General features: G+C 36.5%; 3 protein-coding genes and 1 pseudogene across 6 annotated transcripts; 3 read left to right on the top strand and 1 right to left on the bottom strand.

Moving 5' to 3' along the window:
* Window positions 1–232: 232 nt before the first annotated feature.
* LOC100817614 (kinesin-like protein KIN-12B) lies at window positions 233–6,872 on the top strand. 3 transcript variants are annotated; one of them, XM_006585072.3, is made up of 16 exons: window positions 233–602; window positions 680–817; window positions 926–1,009; window positions 1,091–1,216; window positions 1,308–1,367; window positions 1,447–1,500; window positions 1,582–1,674; window positions 2,193–2,288; window positions 2,600–2,745; window positions 3,350–3,499; window positions 3,581–3,710; window positions 3,803–4,630; window positions 4,714–4,812; window positions 4,881–5,033; window positions 5,121–5,966; window positions 6,513–6,872. In XM_006585072.3, the coding sequence occupies exons 1-16, from the start codon at window positions 375–377 to the stop codon at window positions 6,810–6,812; spliced, it is 3,531 nt and encodes a 1,176-aa protein (XP_006585135.1). In that variant the 5' UTR covers window positions 233–374; the 3' UTR covers window positions 6,813–6,872. The 3 variants fall into 3 exon arrangements, with proteins under 3 accessions (XP_006585135.1, XP_014634348.1, XP_014634349.1); XM_014778862.3 differs by having other exon boundaries at window positions 5,094–5,966; XM_014778863.2 differs by having other exon boundaries at window positions 5,094–5,966; window positions 6,380–6,655.
* A 701-nt stretch (window positions 6,873–7,573) lies between these two features.
* On the bottom strand, window positions 7,574–8,990 carry LOC100817082 (protein WHAT'S THIS FACTOR 1 homolog, chloroplastic). The gene has a single exon (XM_003532680.5). It carries the CDS (start codon window positions 8,944–8,946, stop codon window positions 7,654–7,656), a length of 1,293 nt encoding a protein of 430 aa, XP_003532728.1. The 5' UTR covers window positions 8,947–8,990; the 3' UTR covers window positions 7,574–7,653.
* A 1,452-nt stretch (window positions 8,991–10,442) lies between these two features.
* Window positions 10,443–12,749, top strand: LOC100816550 (probable amidase At4g34880; annotated as a pseudogene).
* Window positions 12,750–14,073: 1,324 nt separating this feature from the next.
* On the top strand, window positions 14,074–17,318 carry LOC100781615 (putative amidase C869.01-like). 2 transcript variants are annotated; one of them, NR_183027.1, is made up of 6 exons: window positions 14,074–14,443; window positions 14,527–14,982; window positions 15,669–15,880; window positions 16,018–16,254; window positions 16,361–16,553; window positions 16,665–17,318. NR_183027.1 is itself a non-coding variant. In NM_001255134.2 (6 exons), exons 1-6 carry the CDS (start codon window positions 14,422–14,424, stop codon window positions 17,022–17,024), a joined length of 1,473 nt encoding a protein of 490 aa, NP_001242063.2. In that variant the 5' UTR covers window positions 14,074–14,421; the 3' UTR covers window positions 17,025–17,318. The 2 variants fall into 2 exon arrangements, 1 of the variants encoding a protein (NP_001242063.2); NM_001255134.2 differs by having other exon boundaries at window positions 14,074–14,436.
* Window positions 17,319–18,464: the final 1,146 nt, after the last annotated feature.

Below are 18,464 nucleotides of genomic sequence, written 5' to 3'. Positions count from 1 at the left end.
AATAAACACTAAATTTTTTTATTAGAAAGAATAATTTTTTAAAGTATCAATAAAAATAAGAAGAATAAACACTAAAAAAATTATTAGAAAGAATATTTTTTTAAAAGTATTTAACAGTGATTAGATAGTGTAAAGTCATTTTATTTTAGAGACTAATAAAATTTTCTCTCAGAAAAATCACAAGTTAAATATAGAAAGTAAATTTATTTTCTCACGTACACACAAGAACCGTACACGTGCTGACATTCAAATCCCTTCCATTTCCCAACTCCCCTAACGGCTACTTTCTTCATCCTCCCTCCCCCTCTCAACCCAAACCCTACTTTCTCTTCTGTTCTCTTCTGTGCTCCGTCGTGTTCTCTGCAACTGCAACCATGCTTCCAAAAAATCCAATCTTCCGGTGCCGGGACACTCCTTCCGCAAACGCTTTCAAAAAACCCAGACCCACGCGCAAGCAAAAATCCAAGAACAAAGAGAACAATCCTCCTCCTTTCAAGTCCCTCCTTCCCCCAAAACCTCCCTCTTCCACTCCCAACCCTAACCCTCTCAAGCGCAAACATTCCGACCATTCCGTTCCCGCTGCATCCAATTCCGGCGTCAAGGTCAACAACCATTCCAGATTTTACTTTTTTTTTTTTTTTTAACTAATTAATTTATGATTTTACATTCTAATTTCTAGGTTATTGTGAGGATGAGGCCTTCGTGCAGTGACGGGGACGAAGGAGATTCCATAGCTCAGAGGATTTCCAGTGATTCCTTGTCCATCAACGGTCAAAACTTCACATTTGATTCCGTTGCTCACTCCAATGCAACTCAGGCACGATTTCAAGTTTACAATTACTTTATTATTACATTGAACTCGTTCGCTGTGACTCTCTCATGATTTCGTGGTAGTTACTTACTGGATTGCTCTTTTGTTCTCCAGTTAGATATTTTTGAGCTTGTCGGGGCGCCTCTTGTAGAGAATTGCTTGGCTGGATTTAATAGTTCTGTATTCGCATATGGGCAGGTTTCTACTTTCTTCCCATTTTGCATTGCATTGTGCCGTTACTCTTGATTGATTACGTTGATTTTTGAAAAAATTGGATAGACTGGGAGTGGGAAGACCTATACCATGTGGGGTCCTGCTGATGCTTTGTCAGATGACAATTCAGCAAGTGATCAACAAGGCCTCGCGCCTCGTGTTTTTGAAAGACTCTTTTCCCTCATAAATGAGGTACGTGTCGAGTTCTATTCTATTCGTGATTGAATCCTTTGATGGTTATATGAACTTTGTCGTGATTTTCATTGTTGTGTTTCATGCACAGGAGCAAATTAAGCATTCTGATAAGCAACTCAAGTATCAGTGCCACTGCTCTTTTCTCGAGGTAGAATTGAATGGATGTTTATAATTCCTCTGCTTGAGCTTGTTATCTAGTCCTTTTGATGTGTGAACTTGTTTTGCAGATATACAACGAGCAAATAGCAGATCTATTAGATCCAAATCAAAGAAACCTACAGGTAAAATCTATTCTGTTACGGTTTTCCCTCAATCATGCTTAACCGGGTTATACTAGAACTGGTCTTTTGATGCTTATTCAGATTAGAGAAGATGTCAAATCTGGTGTCTATGTTGAAAATCTTACAGAGGAGCAAGTGTGTACGAAGAAAGATGTGGCTCAGCTTTTGATAAAGGTGTGCTTCATAACATTTGTATAGACAGTTGTGATTTCCCTCTCCCATCACTGTTGCAGTGTTGCCTATCGCCTTGGTTAGCTACTCAACCATTCCATTATGAGTAAACTCTAGAAGCCAATAGAAATATAAAATAGATTTTCTTAAAGGAGTAAAGTAAGATCCAAAAACTATTTTTCTACGACTATTTTGTCTTTATTTCTTCCATCACACTCAATGGCAACAAAAGTATTAGAAAAAAGATTAGAATTATATATTATTAATGCATTAGAAAATCAGGTTCTTAAATATGTGGAAGTTGTCATCTTTGAAATTACACTGAATATTTGGCCGAGCTTCATTTTGATTTAATCAGTAGTAAGAAAAATGAAATGCTTAATTGCTCTCAGTCTGACTTGAATAGCCCTCTTTCTTTTCCTTTTTTAGACATTTTTGGGCTCCAAAATTCATAATTGCCATGGTTTTCCTTTATCCTTTTCTCTCGTTGTGTATTTACTATTATATACCTTTCATCACAGGGTTTGTTAAACAGAAGAATTGGTGCAACCAGTATAAATTCTGAAAGTTCACGCTCTCATACTGTTTTTACTTGTGTGGTTGAATCTCGATGCAAGGTGATGCACTCTTCTCTTGTGGCTTGGAGACAGTTCAACAATATAGTTTTTAATAATATTAGAGAATTTGTATTATGGGTTGTATGTAGAGATAGGAAGGGCAGAGATTTTACAATCTTTAACTAGATAAATTTTAGAAGAAACTACATGTGCTATATTGAAATGTGGAAATCTAGCAATCTTGAACTTTTGCTTTTCAGTTCTTCTGTTTTCCAAAAGAACTTCTGTTGGCATGATATTTTCCTGCTTCACAATAGAATTGTAAATAGAGAAAATAGGTATTGAAGCCAGTTCATATTTTCACTTTGCAGAGTACTGCAGATGGTGTAAGCAGATTTAGAACAAGTAAAATAAATCTTGTTGATCTAGCTGGGTCAGAACGACAAAAATTAACGGGTGCAGCAGGAGACCGTTTAAAGGAAGCTGGCAATATTAATAGATCACTTTCACAGCTTGGGTATGGTTTAAAATGTGTGTATTCATTGCTGTTTGATATCGGAATTGAAATACAAATACAAATTACAAGCAATCACAAACGAAGAATAGCTTTGAATACAAATATAAGTTGATTTTAGCTTATGAAGAAGCTCAATGCATTTTACCTTCTTAATTTTTTGGTTTAAAATATGTGTATACACTGCTGTTTGATATCGGAATTGAAATACAAATACAAATTACAAGCAATCACAAACGAAGAATAGCTTTGAATACAAATATAAGTTGATTTTAGCTTATGAAGAAGCTCAATGCATTTTACCTTCTTTTTTTTTTCCTATAAATACTTATGGAGAATATTATCCAAACATGACCCATTTTGTGGTGATCAAAGAAGCAAAATTTGGTGGAAAGTTCCAAAGCTGACTATAGCAGCTTGGCCTGAACTTCAGCTGAGATTCTATGGATTCAGTCATTGCTCACCAAATTACACTGCACTTTTCAGACACTTAAAATCCTTTGTGACAATATGAGTTCAGTGAAAATTCCATGGTCTGAAAATTCCTGATTGCGAAATTCTACTCATCCATCATTCAATTACTTACTGAGGTTGAATTGGACTGCAGGAATTTGATAAACATTCTAGCTGAAGTTTCTCAGACAGGAAAGCTGCGACATATACCATATAGAGACTCCAGGTTGACATTTTTATTGCAGGAGTCTCTTGGCGGAAATGCAAAATTAGCATTGGTTTGTGCTATTTCCCCAGCACTAAGGTAGATATCAACCATTAGTGAGTTTGACTTCTTCTGGCTCTTAATGTATGCTGGATTATTTCTCATGACTTAACATTGCAGTTGTAAGAGTGAAACTCTTAGTACATTGAGATTTGCACAACGTGTAAAGGCTATCAAGAATAAAGCAGTTGTCAATGAAGTAATGCACGATGATGTGAATCAATTACGAGACGTGATATGCCAACTCAGGGTAATTTCTCTTCTACCATGATCAATCATTTCTTTATACCTGGCCAGTACATATTTTTTTTTCAAATAACTTATAACTAAGAAATCAAACAGGATGAACTGCATCGAATTAAAGAAAATGGTTACAGTCCAAGTGATGGAAGTCGGGGTCATTCAGCAGCTTTGATCAGAAGAAGTTTGATTTTATTGAAGCCTACCCTCAATCACCCATTATCACTACCTCATGTTGATGAAGATGGTGATGAGGAGATGGAGATTGATGAGGAAGGTGTTGAGGATCATGCTGTAGTTCTCCACAACTCAAATGGAGGTTTTGCTGGTTTTTCAGCCCCTAATGGATCTATTGGTTCTCCTAGTGCTGCAATGAATGGTGACAGCCCTGCTGGCGGCATGGTTAAATGCAAAACATCCCCCATCCTCAAATTCCGTCCTTCCAGCCTTTCACCAACAATCAGAAGCAGCAGGAAAAGTTTGAGGACCTCATTAAAGCAGTCTCCTTCTGAGAATAATATTCATGGTGAAAGTGATTTAGGTACAAACACCGTTAACCAGAAATGTTTGTCTGCAGCTCTCTCTAGCCAGACAGCTCCAAATTTCCTAACTAAAACGGAAAATTTAGCAGTAAGCATCTGCCATGGTCTTGAAATTATTGATAGCCACCATCATGGTGCATCGTTATCGAATCTCTCATTGAGATCCAAAGATTCCAGGCTAATTATTCCTGTGGAAAAAGTTGATGTTCCCGCCCAGACTTTTCTTGATGATAATGCCAAAAAGGAAGATTATGCTATGCTTACCTGTAATAACTGTAAAAGCAGAATGCAGCTTGATGCCAATGAGATTGCCAATAGCTCAAATGTGCAGCTGGTACTGATTGATCGCCCGGAGTCAACTGATAAACCAAAGAAGCAAATTCTTAAAGTAATTGCAATGATCTCAGCTGCATTTTCTGGTATAACTTACATTCAATCTATTATTTTTCATTTCTTTCTATTATAATGCAGGCAGCAGAGAAGGTTTTGGCAGGATCGATAAGGAGAGAAATGGCACTAGAAGAGTTCTGTGCAAAGCAGACTTCTGATATAATGCAGCTCAATTGCTTGGTAAGTTTCTGTATACTGAGAATCATCTGTGGTCATTGTTTTGTGACTATTTTCAATCATATTTGCAGTTGCAAAAGTACAGGCAAGAGAGGGAATGCAATGCCACAATAGCACAGATAAGAGAAGATAAAATTCTACGCCTTCAGAGCCATATTGATGGTGTTTTATCCACCAAGGAGTTCATGGATGAAGAGCCGGTGTCCCTTGCACATGAAAACAAGGTAGAAATGAGTTATTTTAAAGTTTTCTTTTTATGATTACTATCTTTCATGTTTATATAGGACTTGCCTGCTATCAAAATTCAACAGCTTTTAAAGGAGAACCATGAGCATCATTTAGAAGTTCTGAAGATGAAGATAGAGTTAAAAAGAGTACAAGATGAGTTACAAGAGTATCAGAATTTTTACCAATTTGGGGAGAGGGAAGTGTTGATGGAAGAGATATGTAGTTTAAGAAATCAGCTTCACTTTTATGTTGACTCTTCATCCAAATCCACAAGAAAGCAATATCCTCCATTGCAATTTACTTATTCATCTGAACCTAGTTTGGCAGCAAACCTCACTGCCATTTCAGATTTAACAGAGGCTAGCACTGAGGCAAATGCAAATCCAGAATCGACTGAAGACAGTGCCAAAGTAAAAATTAAACAGGAAAAAAGTCAATGGACCGAGGCAGAAAGCAGGTGGATTTCTCTAACTGAAAAACTGAGAGCTGAACTTGAAGCTAGCAGGTCACTAGCTGAAAAGAGGAAGCAGGAACTAGATACTGAGAGGAAGTGTGCTGAGGAACTGAATAAAACAATGCAAATGGCTATAGAAGGTCATACACGAACTTTAGAACAGTATGCTGATTTAGAAGAGAAACATATCCAATTGCTTGAAAGGCATAGAAAGATCCAGGATGGAATTGATGATGTCAAGGAAGCAGCTTCCGGAGCCGGGGTTAGAGGTGCAGACTCTAAATTCATAAATGACCTTGCTGCAGAAATTTCTGCATTAAAAGCAGAAACAGAAAAAGAAAAAGAAATGAAAATCCTAAGAGATGAAAATAGAGGTCTTCGAGCTCAACTGAAGGATACTGCTGAAGCAGTGCAAGCTGCAGGTGAACTTCTTGTGCGACTTAATGAAGCAGAAGAAGGTGTCATTACTGCACAGGTATGTAAAGAATCAATGTGGATATTCAAATTTCAGCTGAGCAAGAATCAATGCATATTTTCAATAGTTTCACCTACACTTATTGCTTTCATCAGCATCCCTCCTCCTTTCTCTCTTCCAACTTTACTCCAATATTGTCCTAGTTTCATCAGCAAGAATCTGTTCCTTATAAAATACACCCATTGTTTCTCTTATTCTCATTCATGAATTTAGACGATAGAGACTAAGATTAAAAATAGTATGCATAAGAACTAAAAGAGATGATTTTTAAGTATAGAGAATAAAAGGTAAAGTTTGTAAACTATAGGGGCCAAATGAAATAATTAAACCTTTCTTCTTTTATGTTGAAGTCTTTTACTCTCAAATGAATTTTAGCAAATTGTAAACCTATCCTAACAGGTTTATTCCATCAGAAGCAGGTCAATTTTATTTTGGTACAGCTGTTGCATGCATATAGTTTAACTGGTGGTGGAGATGTGTTCCAAAGAGTTGGGTCAGCTCAGTTCATTACTTGAGTCTAATTCTATAAGATGAATTAACTTGCAGAAGCGGGCGATGGATGCAGAGCAGGAAGCTGCAAAGGCCTACAAACAAATTGATAAATTGAAGAAGAAAAATGACAAAGACATTAGCACACATAATAAGCTACTTGCCAAAACACGTTTGCCTAATGAAGAAATACAACCTACCTTGGATGACCTCCTTGTCATGCCTATTTGTGATGACACCAAGGTGCTGAAAAATGTTAATGGTCAATTTGAGTTGTTTTGTAACGAAGAGGACAGTGAACTTGCAAATTTGGCAGACCAATCATGGTTCTCTGCTTATGACACATGCAACATATAGATTAATCCTCCAGTTTGTGTTCATTTTGTTCATGTGATTTGTTCAACAACAACAAAAGCCTTATTCCACTAGGTGTTCACATGATGATTTGCCTCACAATTGTCTCTTCCTTACTCCGAAGCCTATTTTGAATTTAGCCTACCGGAGAACTTTTGCATTATAATCTGTTGCGAGGAATCAATATCCTTGGGACTTTGGGTAGTTGACATTATTAACGAATCCTTCTAAGAGCTTGGGTTCTAAAATGAACTATGTGAGGTAGCAATTTTAGCAAAAAATATTGGAAAGATTTGCAAAGTCGTGACAAGTTTTGCATTAGTCTGCTGTGAGGTATCAATACCATTTAGGACTTCGGGTTATTAAAATTAAAGAGCTACAAAAATGAACTATGATGCAGCAAACTAGCAATTTTAGTAGAAATATAAAAGTTGACAGAAAATTCAATTATTGTTGGTTATGTTTACGAGCATTTGTTTTGACTCTGTTTTTAACGCCCACGATACATCTTGGTTATTGTTTACGAACATTTGTTTTGACTGTGAGGTAGCCCAATTTTAGTATGATTTTATTGTTGATTCATTTTCTTTTAACCTTTCATCTGTCAAAAAGCCACATTTCCCCACATTTAAAATGCAACAGGTTTTCGAAACATCAGCACCATACAGGCTATTGAGATTTACTAACCTATGAAAGTAAAATGCAATCCTCAAAATTTGATTTGCATCAATTTATACAATTGCATGTTCCTGAGAACTTTGAAGTTTAAATTGAATCAATCATATATATGGTAAAACAGAAATACAACTCCGGCCTCAACAACTTTCAAACAATTTCCATATCTTCATGTAATCTCTCCAACATCCATCTCAGAATCATCCCCAAGTAAAGGATCCTCATAATCCAAGGTACCCCGAGGCTCAATCTGCACATGCAAGTCCCCCACTTCAGAATCCCTCTGATCACAAACCAAACCATCATGATCCTCCACATCAGATCCATCATCACTGCATACCTCAAACTTCTTCTTCCTCCCTCTATACCCCACAAGCCCCAAAACCTTCTCCTTCCACAGCACCAAGGGGCATTTCTCAATCAGCTCAGAACCCTCATAAGCCTCAGTCAAGAACACACTAAACCTCTTCCCCCTCTCTGACACATAGAAGATCCCACAATGCTTGAGCAGAAGCCTCATCAGCTTCTGGGGCATCACCAGCTCCCAACGAAAGTGTGTGAGGTGATCAGTCACCAACCTCTTCTCAATGGTGAAACTAAGCAGTTCATGCATAACAGCAACAGCCCTTTTATCAAACTCCAATGATCCAGCCTTAAGTCCACGAGCATCAGCATAGGGAGACAAATAAGACATCTCCTGAAAATGCTGAATCTTTTCACCATAGTAACGATACACCCTCTTATAATTCGCAGGGAACTTCAAAGGAAATGGAATTGAAAGCATCCCTGGGGTATTGGTAGTTGCAGTTTTCTCTGTCACCACCTTTTTCTCTAACTCAGTGATTGCCCAATCAGGGTTCCAAGACACAAGCTCCAAAAACTCAACCCCATCAAGTGCTTTCACCACCCTAAAATGCTGAGGATACATATGCACCCAATGGACTCTAAAATCCAACGGCAACCCAAAATCTCTTCTGAAATGAGCAATCTTCTCCAAGGGAAGCCTTTTATCCAGCGACATCATGAGAAACCTCGTGACGTGTTCGGCGACTTTGTCGGCATGTTCTTCGATGACCCTTTGTTGTTGTTCCATCAAGTTCTCGGCTTTTGAGGTCATGCCGCACCATAGCACCCCCTTTTGGTCCTTGTAGAGTTCGAAGAGGTTGGGCGTTTTGCGGAGGAAATCGGAGACACGGTGGGGCTTGGGGAGGTTGATTTGTCTGCGGTGGTGCTCCAGGGAGCGAACGGCAATGACCATTTCGGGCTCTTGCTTGAGAAGCTCCATTAAGTAGATGATTTTGGAGGCTATTTTCCATTTCTCGGTTGTGACTTCGAGGTCGTGAACCCTCTTCTTCTTGCTCCTGTCTTGGACCCTCTTGCTGCTCGTCATCCATCGGATCAGAAACTCACTACGGTAACTGTAACCAACCCTTGTTGTTCTTCCTAACCACCAATTACCCATCACCGTCACTAATCACTAATTCAACCTAGTTCTCCATCTCATTTGTCAAGGTTTGAAGAAGGCCATATGTTTCTGACAAGTGAAGTGAGCCCAGCACTGACATGGTTGGGCCTTGGCAGGTTCGGAGTATGGGCTTTACTATTCAGTATTCACACCCCCATATTTACTTTGTTTTGTGTGACAATTTTCTTTGAGTTTATGTATTAATGTATTCTGGATAGGTTTCCTCCTGCGGGGAGGCCACCTTGTCCAGAGCATTCGAGTGAAATGTATTGTTTAAACTTTCTTTCTAGGTCACAGTAAAGACCTTGTATGCTAGCTGATTTGTCCAACTTTTCAGGGTTGATGGTGGTTAAACATATCAAGATGTTGGAACCTCGCTCCCGAAGATTTCCGAGCATGGTTGTAGGCAGATTGGTATTGATATCGATTGGACCATATAAGAGATATGAGATCGGATGATACACAATCATCGACCCTCAAACACAAAGTCTATGGAAACTAAGTTATGTTATGGGGATTGAACCGTCATCTGACTCAAAATGTACACAATTCTCGTACCTTAAGCCCAATGTGTGTAGAAATTAAGTTACTAGGATTGAATGGTGATCCAACCAAGAGAGTATAATTATTATAATTAATATTTGGCCATTTTTTTTATCAATGGAAAACAAAATAACAACATAGAAAGAAAAATGGCAGCCTGGTATAAGAAGTACCTATGGCATCAGCCATAAGTAAACTATGCATACTACTAGGACAAGACTGATACAAAGAAAAACTAAATTTAATCATATGTGCAAAGTTTGTTAGTGTTTGCTTATATGATAAAGCTCCTTTGACAACTAATTCACATATAATAATTTTATCATACTTATACCAAAAACATTATCCAGTATAATGATCTGAGTTCTTGTTCACACTTGTAGAAATTAGAAGCCAAGATCAACCTAAAAATATAGTATAAAACCAAAAGTATAAAAGTTCTGTTCCATCATATGCCACAATTAAAGGTATATTCCATTGCTTGGCTTCATGTATACGAGGAAAGCCGAAGGCCCACATGCGCTCCAATAGTGCCCAACCGTTCATCAAGATTCTGACAGAACATATAGAGCATGTAGAGGCCAATTTCCTTTTGGATTCTTATTGCTTAAATGTTGCTGCTCGTCCACGAAATTAGTGACCCTGTGTAGCCATTGGTTGGACCACGTACACCAACTTTATAAGCGGAATTCCGAAGATATGTGAGTGAACGTCTCCCCCCAAAATTTCTTAAGTTTCCCATGCTCTTCATCATTGCTTTTTTGTTGGGTGCGGTTTCCTTTTCTAAAAGGAGAAAGGCTCAAATTTGTAAGCCAATCATATGTATTTTATCGAGTTGAGAAGGGTCAAACTAAGGCATATGAGGAAGGGTTAATCAAGTAATTATACAGCAGCTTTAGGGAGAGAGAAGAGAAGAGTAATGGCAGAGGTGGACAGAGAAAGGTGATTGATTTACTTGTTTTTCTCACTTTATTCTGTGCTTGTTCTTGCTTTTCAACTCAACTCTATCTGTTTAATTTTTTTTCTCATAGCATATATATGTCTATTTTTTATGATTTGCAAAGTTCATAATAAAGTAATCTATTATATTTATGTTTCAATTGTTGAGTCAGCATAGTGTAATATGGTTAGTAGATAGTCATGTTCCTTAATTAAGCATATGGTTAGTAGTTAGATTCTCAGGCTCGCATGTATGGAAGGAAATCTATTGAGGGAAGTCTCTCTTAAATGGATCTTCCTAGTCTCTGACTCCGGCCCAGGCAACCCAAGTATTCACCCAAAAGAAATATACATATAGATTTGTATGGTTGAAAACATATTCTTAAAAATTAAACTTAGTATGTGATTTGACTTGTGCAGAATCCATACACATTGATGATCCCGGTGGATCTAGTAGTGGATCAGCAATATCAGTGGCCGCAAATTTGGTGGCAGGGTCCCTTGGTAGTGAGACTGATGGGTCCATTTTATGCCCTTCAGGTTCTAACTCAGTAGTGGGCATTAAACCAACAGTTGGCCTCACTAGTATAGCAGGGGTAGTTCCAATCACCCCATTACAAGACACAGTTGGGTAAGTCAATGGTAATGTCACCATTTTCTTTTGAACAAATTACCCTTGAATCTTCTGAGCTTTTGTCGAATTACATACACTTTTTTTTTCTATTCTTACACTAACCCCTTTAATGTTTAAAACATTATACTGACATCCTCCTTATATATTATTATTACACTAATTCCCTTAATGATTGAAAACAGCACTCCTATAACTATAAGGGAAGTTGTTATAAACATTAAACAAAGAATAGTATTTTGTGTAATTTGTCTTAGGAAGTATTAATGTAATTTGCTATTTTCTTGATATCAAAACTGTTTGCAATTTGCAAGCATTATTATTTTTCCCGTCAAAATACATCTTGTTGCATTTAATGTGTAACATCTTGTGGGCTGGTACAGACCAATTTGCAGGACTGTATTAGATGCTGCTCTTGTTCTTGAAACCATTGCAGGCATCGACATCAATGATAAGGCAACAATCAAAGCATCAAAGTATGTTCCAAGAGATGGCTATGCTCAATTTCTAAAGATAGATGGACTGAGAGGAAAGAGATTAGGTGTTGTTAGAGCATTCTACGGTTTTGGAAATGACACTTTTAAGCATGATACTTTCAAACTGCACCTGAAAACACTAAGGTAATGAAAATTACTATTTGTGTCAAGTATTAATTACTGCATTATTTAGTCTCATACATATATTTTTCAAACTCAGGCAAAAAGGAGCAGTTTTGGTTGACAATTTGGAGATAAACAACATTCAGGAAATCTTAATGATCAAAGTGAAGACATTGCTATGGCATATGAATTCAAATTATCCTTGAACGCATACCTCAGACTTAGTTGCTTCCCCAATGAGAAGCTTGGCCGATGTGATAGCCTTCAACAAGAAACACCCAAAATTGGTATGTATGTAAAAAAGCCACTTCTATTTAGTAGTTCATGGTTAAAATAGATAGGGCAAAAAATTTATATTTTAAATTCTATAAGGAAGACGAAATTCATCAATTATCAAATAGAAATACTAACATTATGTTCTTTTTAACACATTCTTTATTATTATTTGAATTTTATTTGACTAAGACTAATTTTAACCAAAAATTAAGCACCTAAATCTCATTTTACTCGAATATAAATATAATAACATTGGCATGGAAATTGCAGGAGAAACTTAAGGAGTATGGCCAAGATCTCATGCTGGTAGCTCAAAAGACAAATGGAGTTAGGGAACTGAAGGAAGCAGTGCTAAACATGGCAAGATTGTCACATATTGGATTTGAGAAATTAATGATAACAAATAACCTTGACGCAATGGTGGTACCTTTTTCATTCTTTGCTAGTATACTTGCAAGGGGAGGTTATCCTGGAGTAACTGTTCCAGCGGGATATGAAAAGGGTGCACCATTTGGAATTATCTTTGGAGGTTTGAAAGGCTCGGAACCAAAGCTCATCCAAATTGCTTATTCCTTTGAGCAAGCAACTTTGATCAGGAAGCCCCCACCACTCCGAAAGTTGGAGGTTTAACCGTTACAAAAAGATTGTCAGAATTTTGATGGAATTGAATAGCCAAGTGTTTGTTTGTTTAATGATGGCCAAGACTAATTATCCATCTAAAAGAGTAAATTAAGTATTGTCATGTCCTTCTATCAGGAACTCTGACAAAAACCATATATGGCAATAAAATTTGAAGTGTGTCTATTTAGCTATCTGAGAGGTTTTTTAGACTTGTTTTATGTTTTTATAGGCTATACACCTTGGTAAAATCACCTGATTTATTTCAATCTTTATAGACATATCAAAATAATGATGTATATATATTAAAATAGATACATATATGCTGAAACGACATTAACATATCTAAAAGCGTTTAAGCTAAGCCAAATTTCCTAATCTGAAACTCAAGACGTCTAAGCTAAATTTTAATGTATACGAGGAAAGCCGGAGGACCACATGCACTCCAATAATTCCTCTTTTTGATTCTTATTGCATCTAATGTTGCTGCTTGTCCACGATATTAGGGAGTAGGGATCCTGCATGTCTAGCCATCGCTTGGACCACGAATACCAACTTTACAAGTGAAATTTCAGTAAAGTTAACGTCTACCTCCAAAAATTCGTGAGTTTCTCATGCTCTTCATCATAGCCTTTATGTTGGGTGCGGCTTCCTCTTCTAAATGGAGAAAGACTCAAAATTGTAAGCCAATTATGTCTCTTAGTTGTCGAGTAGGGAAGGGACAAATTAAGAGGGGACTTTAAATACTTGAATGTTAATAAAGTAAAATAGCAACTTAAGGAGAGTGGAGAAGACTGAAGAGGAAAAAAAAACTCTCATTCACACATACACAAAGCAGTCTTAGTAAAATTGAGTTAGTAAATTACTTAACCATTAGACAGGGTTGAAATTTGAATAATTACTTCTTGACGTTGGGTTTCTAATTCAACTTCAACCGTGGAGATTGTGGTTCATTGCTTGTGTGAGATATTATGTAAACTCATACAAGGGTTCTATTTTTTTTGTTCAATTTTTCATCTTTTTAGTTCTCTAATATAATAAGTTTTATTGTATTAGTTGTTTGATTGACTATATACTAGTATAGTTTGTGCTTTTGATTAAGAAATTTATCCACTGCGTGCTATTATCATTATTCCTATTTGTATAGGTTTGGATACCCTTTGTATCCTACAATATCAATATATATCCTTAATTTGCTAACTAAAAAAAACCATTATTCCCATCACTTAATGGTAAATACTTTTCTCACCTATTACAATTATCTTAGCCATATTATCATTTTCTTTCACACTTGAGTCACAAATAAAATTCTACTGTCACTTTTTGAATGAGAAGTTATTCACTTCGGATCATTATATTTGTTATTTTATTATTATGGTAGACACCCATTAACTAACATATAACTATTTCTAATTCTAATTTATAAGATAAGAATTAATCCTTATTTATATATTTTTTTAGAATTATATTATCTTTAATCAGACTTCAACACACTCTAAATAATGGAATTAAAATGATTTTTCAATACATATAATAATATTAACAAAAATTAATATTTATATTTATTAAAATAAATTGGTCACATGTTTGTTAGGCCTAAAATGTAGTATTCAATTAACCTTTTGACATATTTATGACTAGTGGGTTGACTAAATTTTCTGATATGAGACTGAAGTCGTTTTTAAATTTGCGATCTAACTCCTGAAATCGCACAATTCTACGATGCTTGGTGCTGGATCAGACTGAGATAAGATTGGAGTAGAAAACGTATGATGGTCGATCCCTCTGTTCACTTTCTCTTTCGTGAAAATCGCAGGAAGATAACTGCTGAAGACTGAAGTACCTGAAGGCTGAGGTGGTGTTTTCATGGCTTCCGACACGGTACGAGGTTTCTCTCTCTCTCTCTCTTTTTTTTTTGAAGTCCTCTTTTTTAATCCCTCTATTCACTTTCTCTTCTCCATTATTAACAAGGCCAAAGGACTCTCAATCGAAGAGGCAACCGTTTATGATCTCCAACTTGCTTTTCGGACAAAACAACTAACCTCTAGGGAAGTCGTTGACTTCTACCTCAAACAAATAGAAACGCAAAACCCAGTTCTGAAAGGGGTGTTGGAGTTGAACCCAGATGCACTATCACAAGCTGATAAAGCTGACCATGAGAGAAAGACTAAGGCACCGGGGTCTCTTTCACCACTGCATGGAATACCCATTTTGATTAAGGACAACATTGCAACCAAGGATAAGATGAACACCACTGCAGGCTCTTTTGCTCTTCTGGGCTCTGTGGTGCCTAGAGATGCAGGTGTAGTTTCCAGATTAAGAGAAGCTGGGGCTATCATTTTAGGCAAGGCCAGCATGAGTGAGTGGGCATTTTACAGGTCCAATGCAGCACCCAGTGGTTGGAGTGCCAGAGGTGGACAGGGGAAGGTGACTCGTTCACTTGCTTTTTCTTACTTTAATCTGAGCTTGTTCTTGCATTTCAAGTCAAATCTATCTACTTAGAAGTCACCTGAAAATACCATGTTTAACACATTCTTTTTAATATACTCTTTGCTCTTTACTATTGTTTAAAATTTATTGATAAGTAAAAATTATAAATGGGCTCGATAAATAAAGCTTTAATTACCTTCTTGTTCCATATAGTTGCAACATTTTTTTAGTGTCTCTAGTTTAAAGCATTCCATTGTAGTCCCCATAGTTGAAAGTTTTTTACCTTTTGATTCTCGCCATCAAATGTAGACTAATGTTGTTGAAACGAAAGTGACGTGATTTATTTAATCTACATTCATCTCAAACAAGTTCATCTCAAATGGTGTTAAGCGACTTCAGAGGGCAAGCACTATGAGGGTAAAAAAATTGCAACTGTAAGAACTAAAATGTAAAATATGAGATTTATAAAGGGTATGTTAAAAACATGTATTACCAACATTTCTCTTGTAAATTTGGAAGCTGCTAAGTTACATAAATGAGGTTATAGAAAATGACTGAAAAGTGAAAACAGTACTTTGGGGTGAATGATTCTAAAAAGTTATACATAGATTTGTATGGTTGAAACCATATTCTTAAAAAATTAAAGGGTTGCTACTTACTAATATGTGATTTGTGTTGTGCAGAATCCATACACAATGGATGGTCCAAGTGGATCTAGTAGCGGATCAGCAATATCGGTGGCAGCAAATTTGGTGGCAGTGTCCCTTGGTACTGAGACTGATGGGTCCATTTTATCCCCTTCAAACGTTAACTCAGTAGTGGGTATCAAACCAACGGTTGGTCTCACTAGTAGAGCAGGGGTAGTTCCAATCACCCCAAGACAAGACACAGTTGGGTAAGTCTATCTGTCTATGGTAATGCGCCATTTTCTTTATATCATAGCTGTTTGAAATTTGCAAGTATAATTACTTTCCCTATCAAAATACTACATTTTATTGCATTAAGTGTGTAACATCATGTGGGCCGGTTCAGACCAATTTGCAGGACTGTATCAGATGCTGCTCTTGTTCTTGAAACCATTGCAGGCATCGACATCAATGATCAGGCAACAATTGAAGCATCAAAATATGTCCCAGAAGGTGGCTATGCTCAATTTCTAAAGAAAGAGGGACTGAGAGGAAAGAGATTAGGTGTTGTGAGATTTTTCTACGGTTTTAGTGGCGATACTGTTATGCACAAAACTTTAGAACTGCACTTCAAAACATTAAGGTAATGAAAATTAATATTTGTGTCAACTGTTAAGTATTAAACTATTAAATTGTAGTATTAATTACTTATTGGTGTATTCAGTCTCATATACTTCCTTCAAACTCAGGCAAAAGGGAGCAGTTTTGGTTGACAACTTGGAGATAGAAAACATTGAAGAAATTATTGATGGTCAAAGTGAAGAGATTGCTATGGCATATGATTTCAAATTATCCTTGAACGCGTACCTCAGAGACTTGGTTAATTCCCCAGTGAGAAGCTTGGCCGATGTGATAGCCTTCAACAAGGAACACCCAGAATTGGTGAGTATGTGAAAAAGCTACTTCTATATATTTAGTTGTTCATAGTTAAAAAATAAAATAGATAATTATATATAGCAACTTAAGAGTGGTATGATTCTATGAAAATTGCAGGAGAAACTTGAGGAGTACGGCCAAGATCTCTTGTTGTTAGCTGAAGAGACAAATGGAGTTGAGGAACTTAATCATGCGGTATTAAATATGTCTAGATTGTCCCACAATGGATTTGAGAAATTAATGATAACAAATGAACTTGATGCGGTGGTAGTACCTTCTTCAACCTTTAGTTCTATACTTGCTATAGGAGGTTATCCTGGAGTAATTGTTCCAGCAGGTTATGAAAAGGGTGTGCCATTTGGAATTTGCTTTGGAGGTTTGAAAGGCTCAGAGTCAAAGCTGATAGAAATTGCTTATTCCTTTGAGCAAGCAACTATGATCCGGAAGCCCCCACCACTCCGAAAGTTAGAGATTTGACAGTTAAAAAAGAAATTGTAAAAAAATTGATGGAATTGAATAGCACTTGTTTAGTTGTTTGTTTAATGATGGCCAAGACTAGTTATCCATCTAAGAGTTAATAAGTATGCCACGTCCTTCTGTCGAAAGTTCTGATAGAAAATTATGACAATATGATTCAGAATGTGTCTATTTAGCATCAATTAGTTCATTGTTGCGATAAGCTTTTTTGGACTTTTTTTTGAGAGAAGGTTTTTTTGACTTGTGCTATGCTTTTATCATGAATTACTACCAAAAAATCCAAATTCTGAAAAACTACCAAGGTTGGTTTAATAAGAAAAATGGTTTTTCACACTCCTCAAAGTATGTACACCTTGAGAAAAAGAGGGGATAAAATATTAATTCGTTTAAAACGTTGTAATTGAATTGTTTATTTTAAAAATGAAATTCATGACATGAGAATGTAACCAAAAAGAAATAAATATCAAAACATGTCATGTCATGTTATGCTTACAATCAATATAGTAAATAGGAGAAAAATGGAAGGAAAACAAGAGTTAAGTAGAGGAGAGAAAAGGCAAAATACAAAAAATAGCAAAAAGTGAGTCTGAACAGAGAAAAAAAATGAATTGAAAAAGCTATTGGAATAAAAGGCATGGAAACCACATCAGCTTTAATAATAAAAGAAGAGGGATGAAAAAGATCAGATTCATGCTATTTTGAGTTTGCTTCCAAGCTCTATTTTCCATGGTTCCCCTCCACTACACCTTTTTGGCACAAAGCACCGTCACCTTCACAAATGACTCTCTTTCACTCTCAAAAAACGGTTTAGATTATATAATGAAGAAAAAAAGCCTATTTTCTATTGGTCCATGTTTTCCTTTCAAACCAACACAGAAAAAAGCACAGTCTTCAACACGTCAAAAATAAAAAGCAACTACAACAGACATTATTCTGTGAAATTGTTAATCAAAGCCATGGTAGCTTCTTTCGAAGAGCAACCATAATCGAAAAGCTTAAGGCAGAGTAGAGAAGCATGACTCAAACGTTAGGGTTATGGTTAATCCAGTACGAGAATAGAAATTTGACAGCGGGAGCGGGGTTTTCACAAATACTGTTTTTCCATCTGAAACAGAACAACAATCCAAATGAAGTGTTTAATATTTTTTGGGAGGTGGAATGGCCACACTAAGGAATAGATTTTGTTAGCCTTTTGTAAGCAGAAGTGGTTGAATAAAAACCATCAAGAACATGTCCCCAAGCAACATCAACCTCAAGCTTAAGCCACATAGGAACATCAGTTGACACATGACTCTAACACCAATCTCGAATAGATAGGTTAACATCCAGAATGTGAATATCATCAATAATGTAACATAAAATGCCCTTGATCCACTTGAAAATTGAAGCCTGATTCAAGAATCTCTAAAGCAATATTCATAGAAGATCAAGTATACGATC

Source organism: Glycine max, chromosome 8 (assembly GCF_000004515.6).
Source record: "Glycine max cultivar Williams 82 chromosome 8, Glycine_max_v4.0, whole genome shotgun sequence".
NCBI lineage: Eukaryota > Viridiplantae > Streptophyta > Magnoliopsida > Fabales > Fabaceae > Glycine > Glycine max.
This window is presented reverse-complemented; position numbering and strand designations above follow the sequence as displayed.

Coding starts and splice junctions, on each gene's coding strand:
- LOC100817614 (XM_014778862.3), top strand. CDS start 375: ATGCTTCCAAAAAATCCAATCTTCCGGTGCCGGGACACTCCTTCCGCA. Junction 818..925: donor CTCACTCCAATGCAACTCAG/GCACGATTTCAA, acceptor TTTGTTCTCCAG/TTAGATATTTTTGAGCTTGT. Junction 4,631..4,713: donor CAAAGAAGCAAATTCTTAAA/GTAATTGCAATG, acceptor ATTATAATGCAG/GCAGCAGAGAAGGTTTTGGC.
- LOC100817082 (XM_003532680.5), bottom strand. CDS start 8,946: ATGGGTAATTGGTGGTTAGGAAGAACAACAAGGGTTGGTTACAGTTAC.
- LOC100781615 (NM_001255134.2), top strand. Junction 15,881..16,017: donor CCAAGACAAGACACAGTTGG/GTAAGTCTATCT, acceptor GGGCCGGTTCAG/ACCAATTTGCAGGACTGTAT. Junction 16,554..16,664: donor ACAAGGAACACCCAGAATTG/GTGAGTATGTGA, acceptor TGAAAATTGCAG/GAGAAACTTGAGGAGTACGG.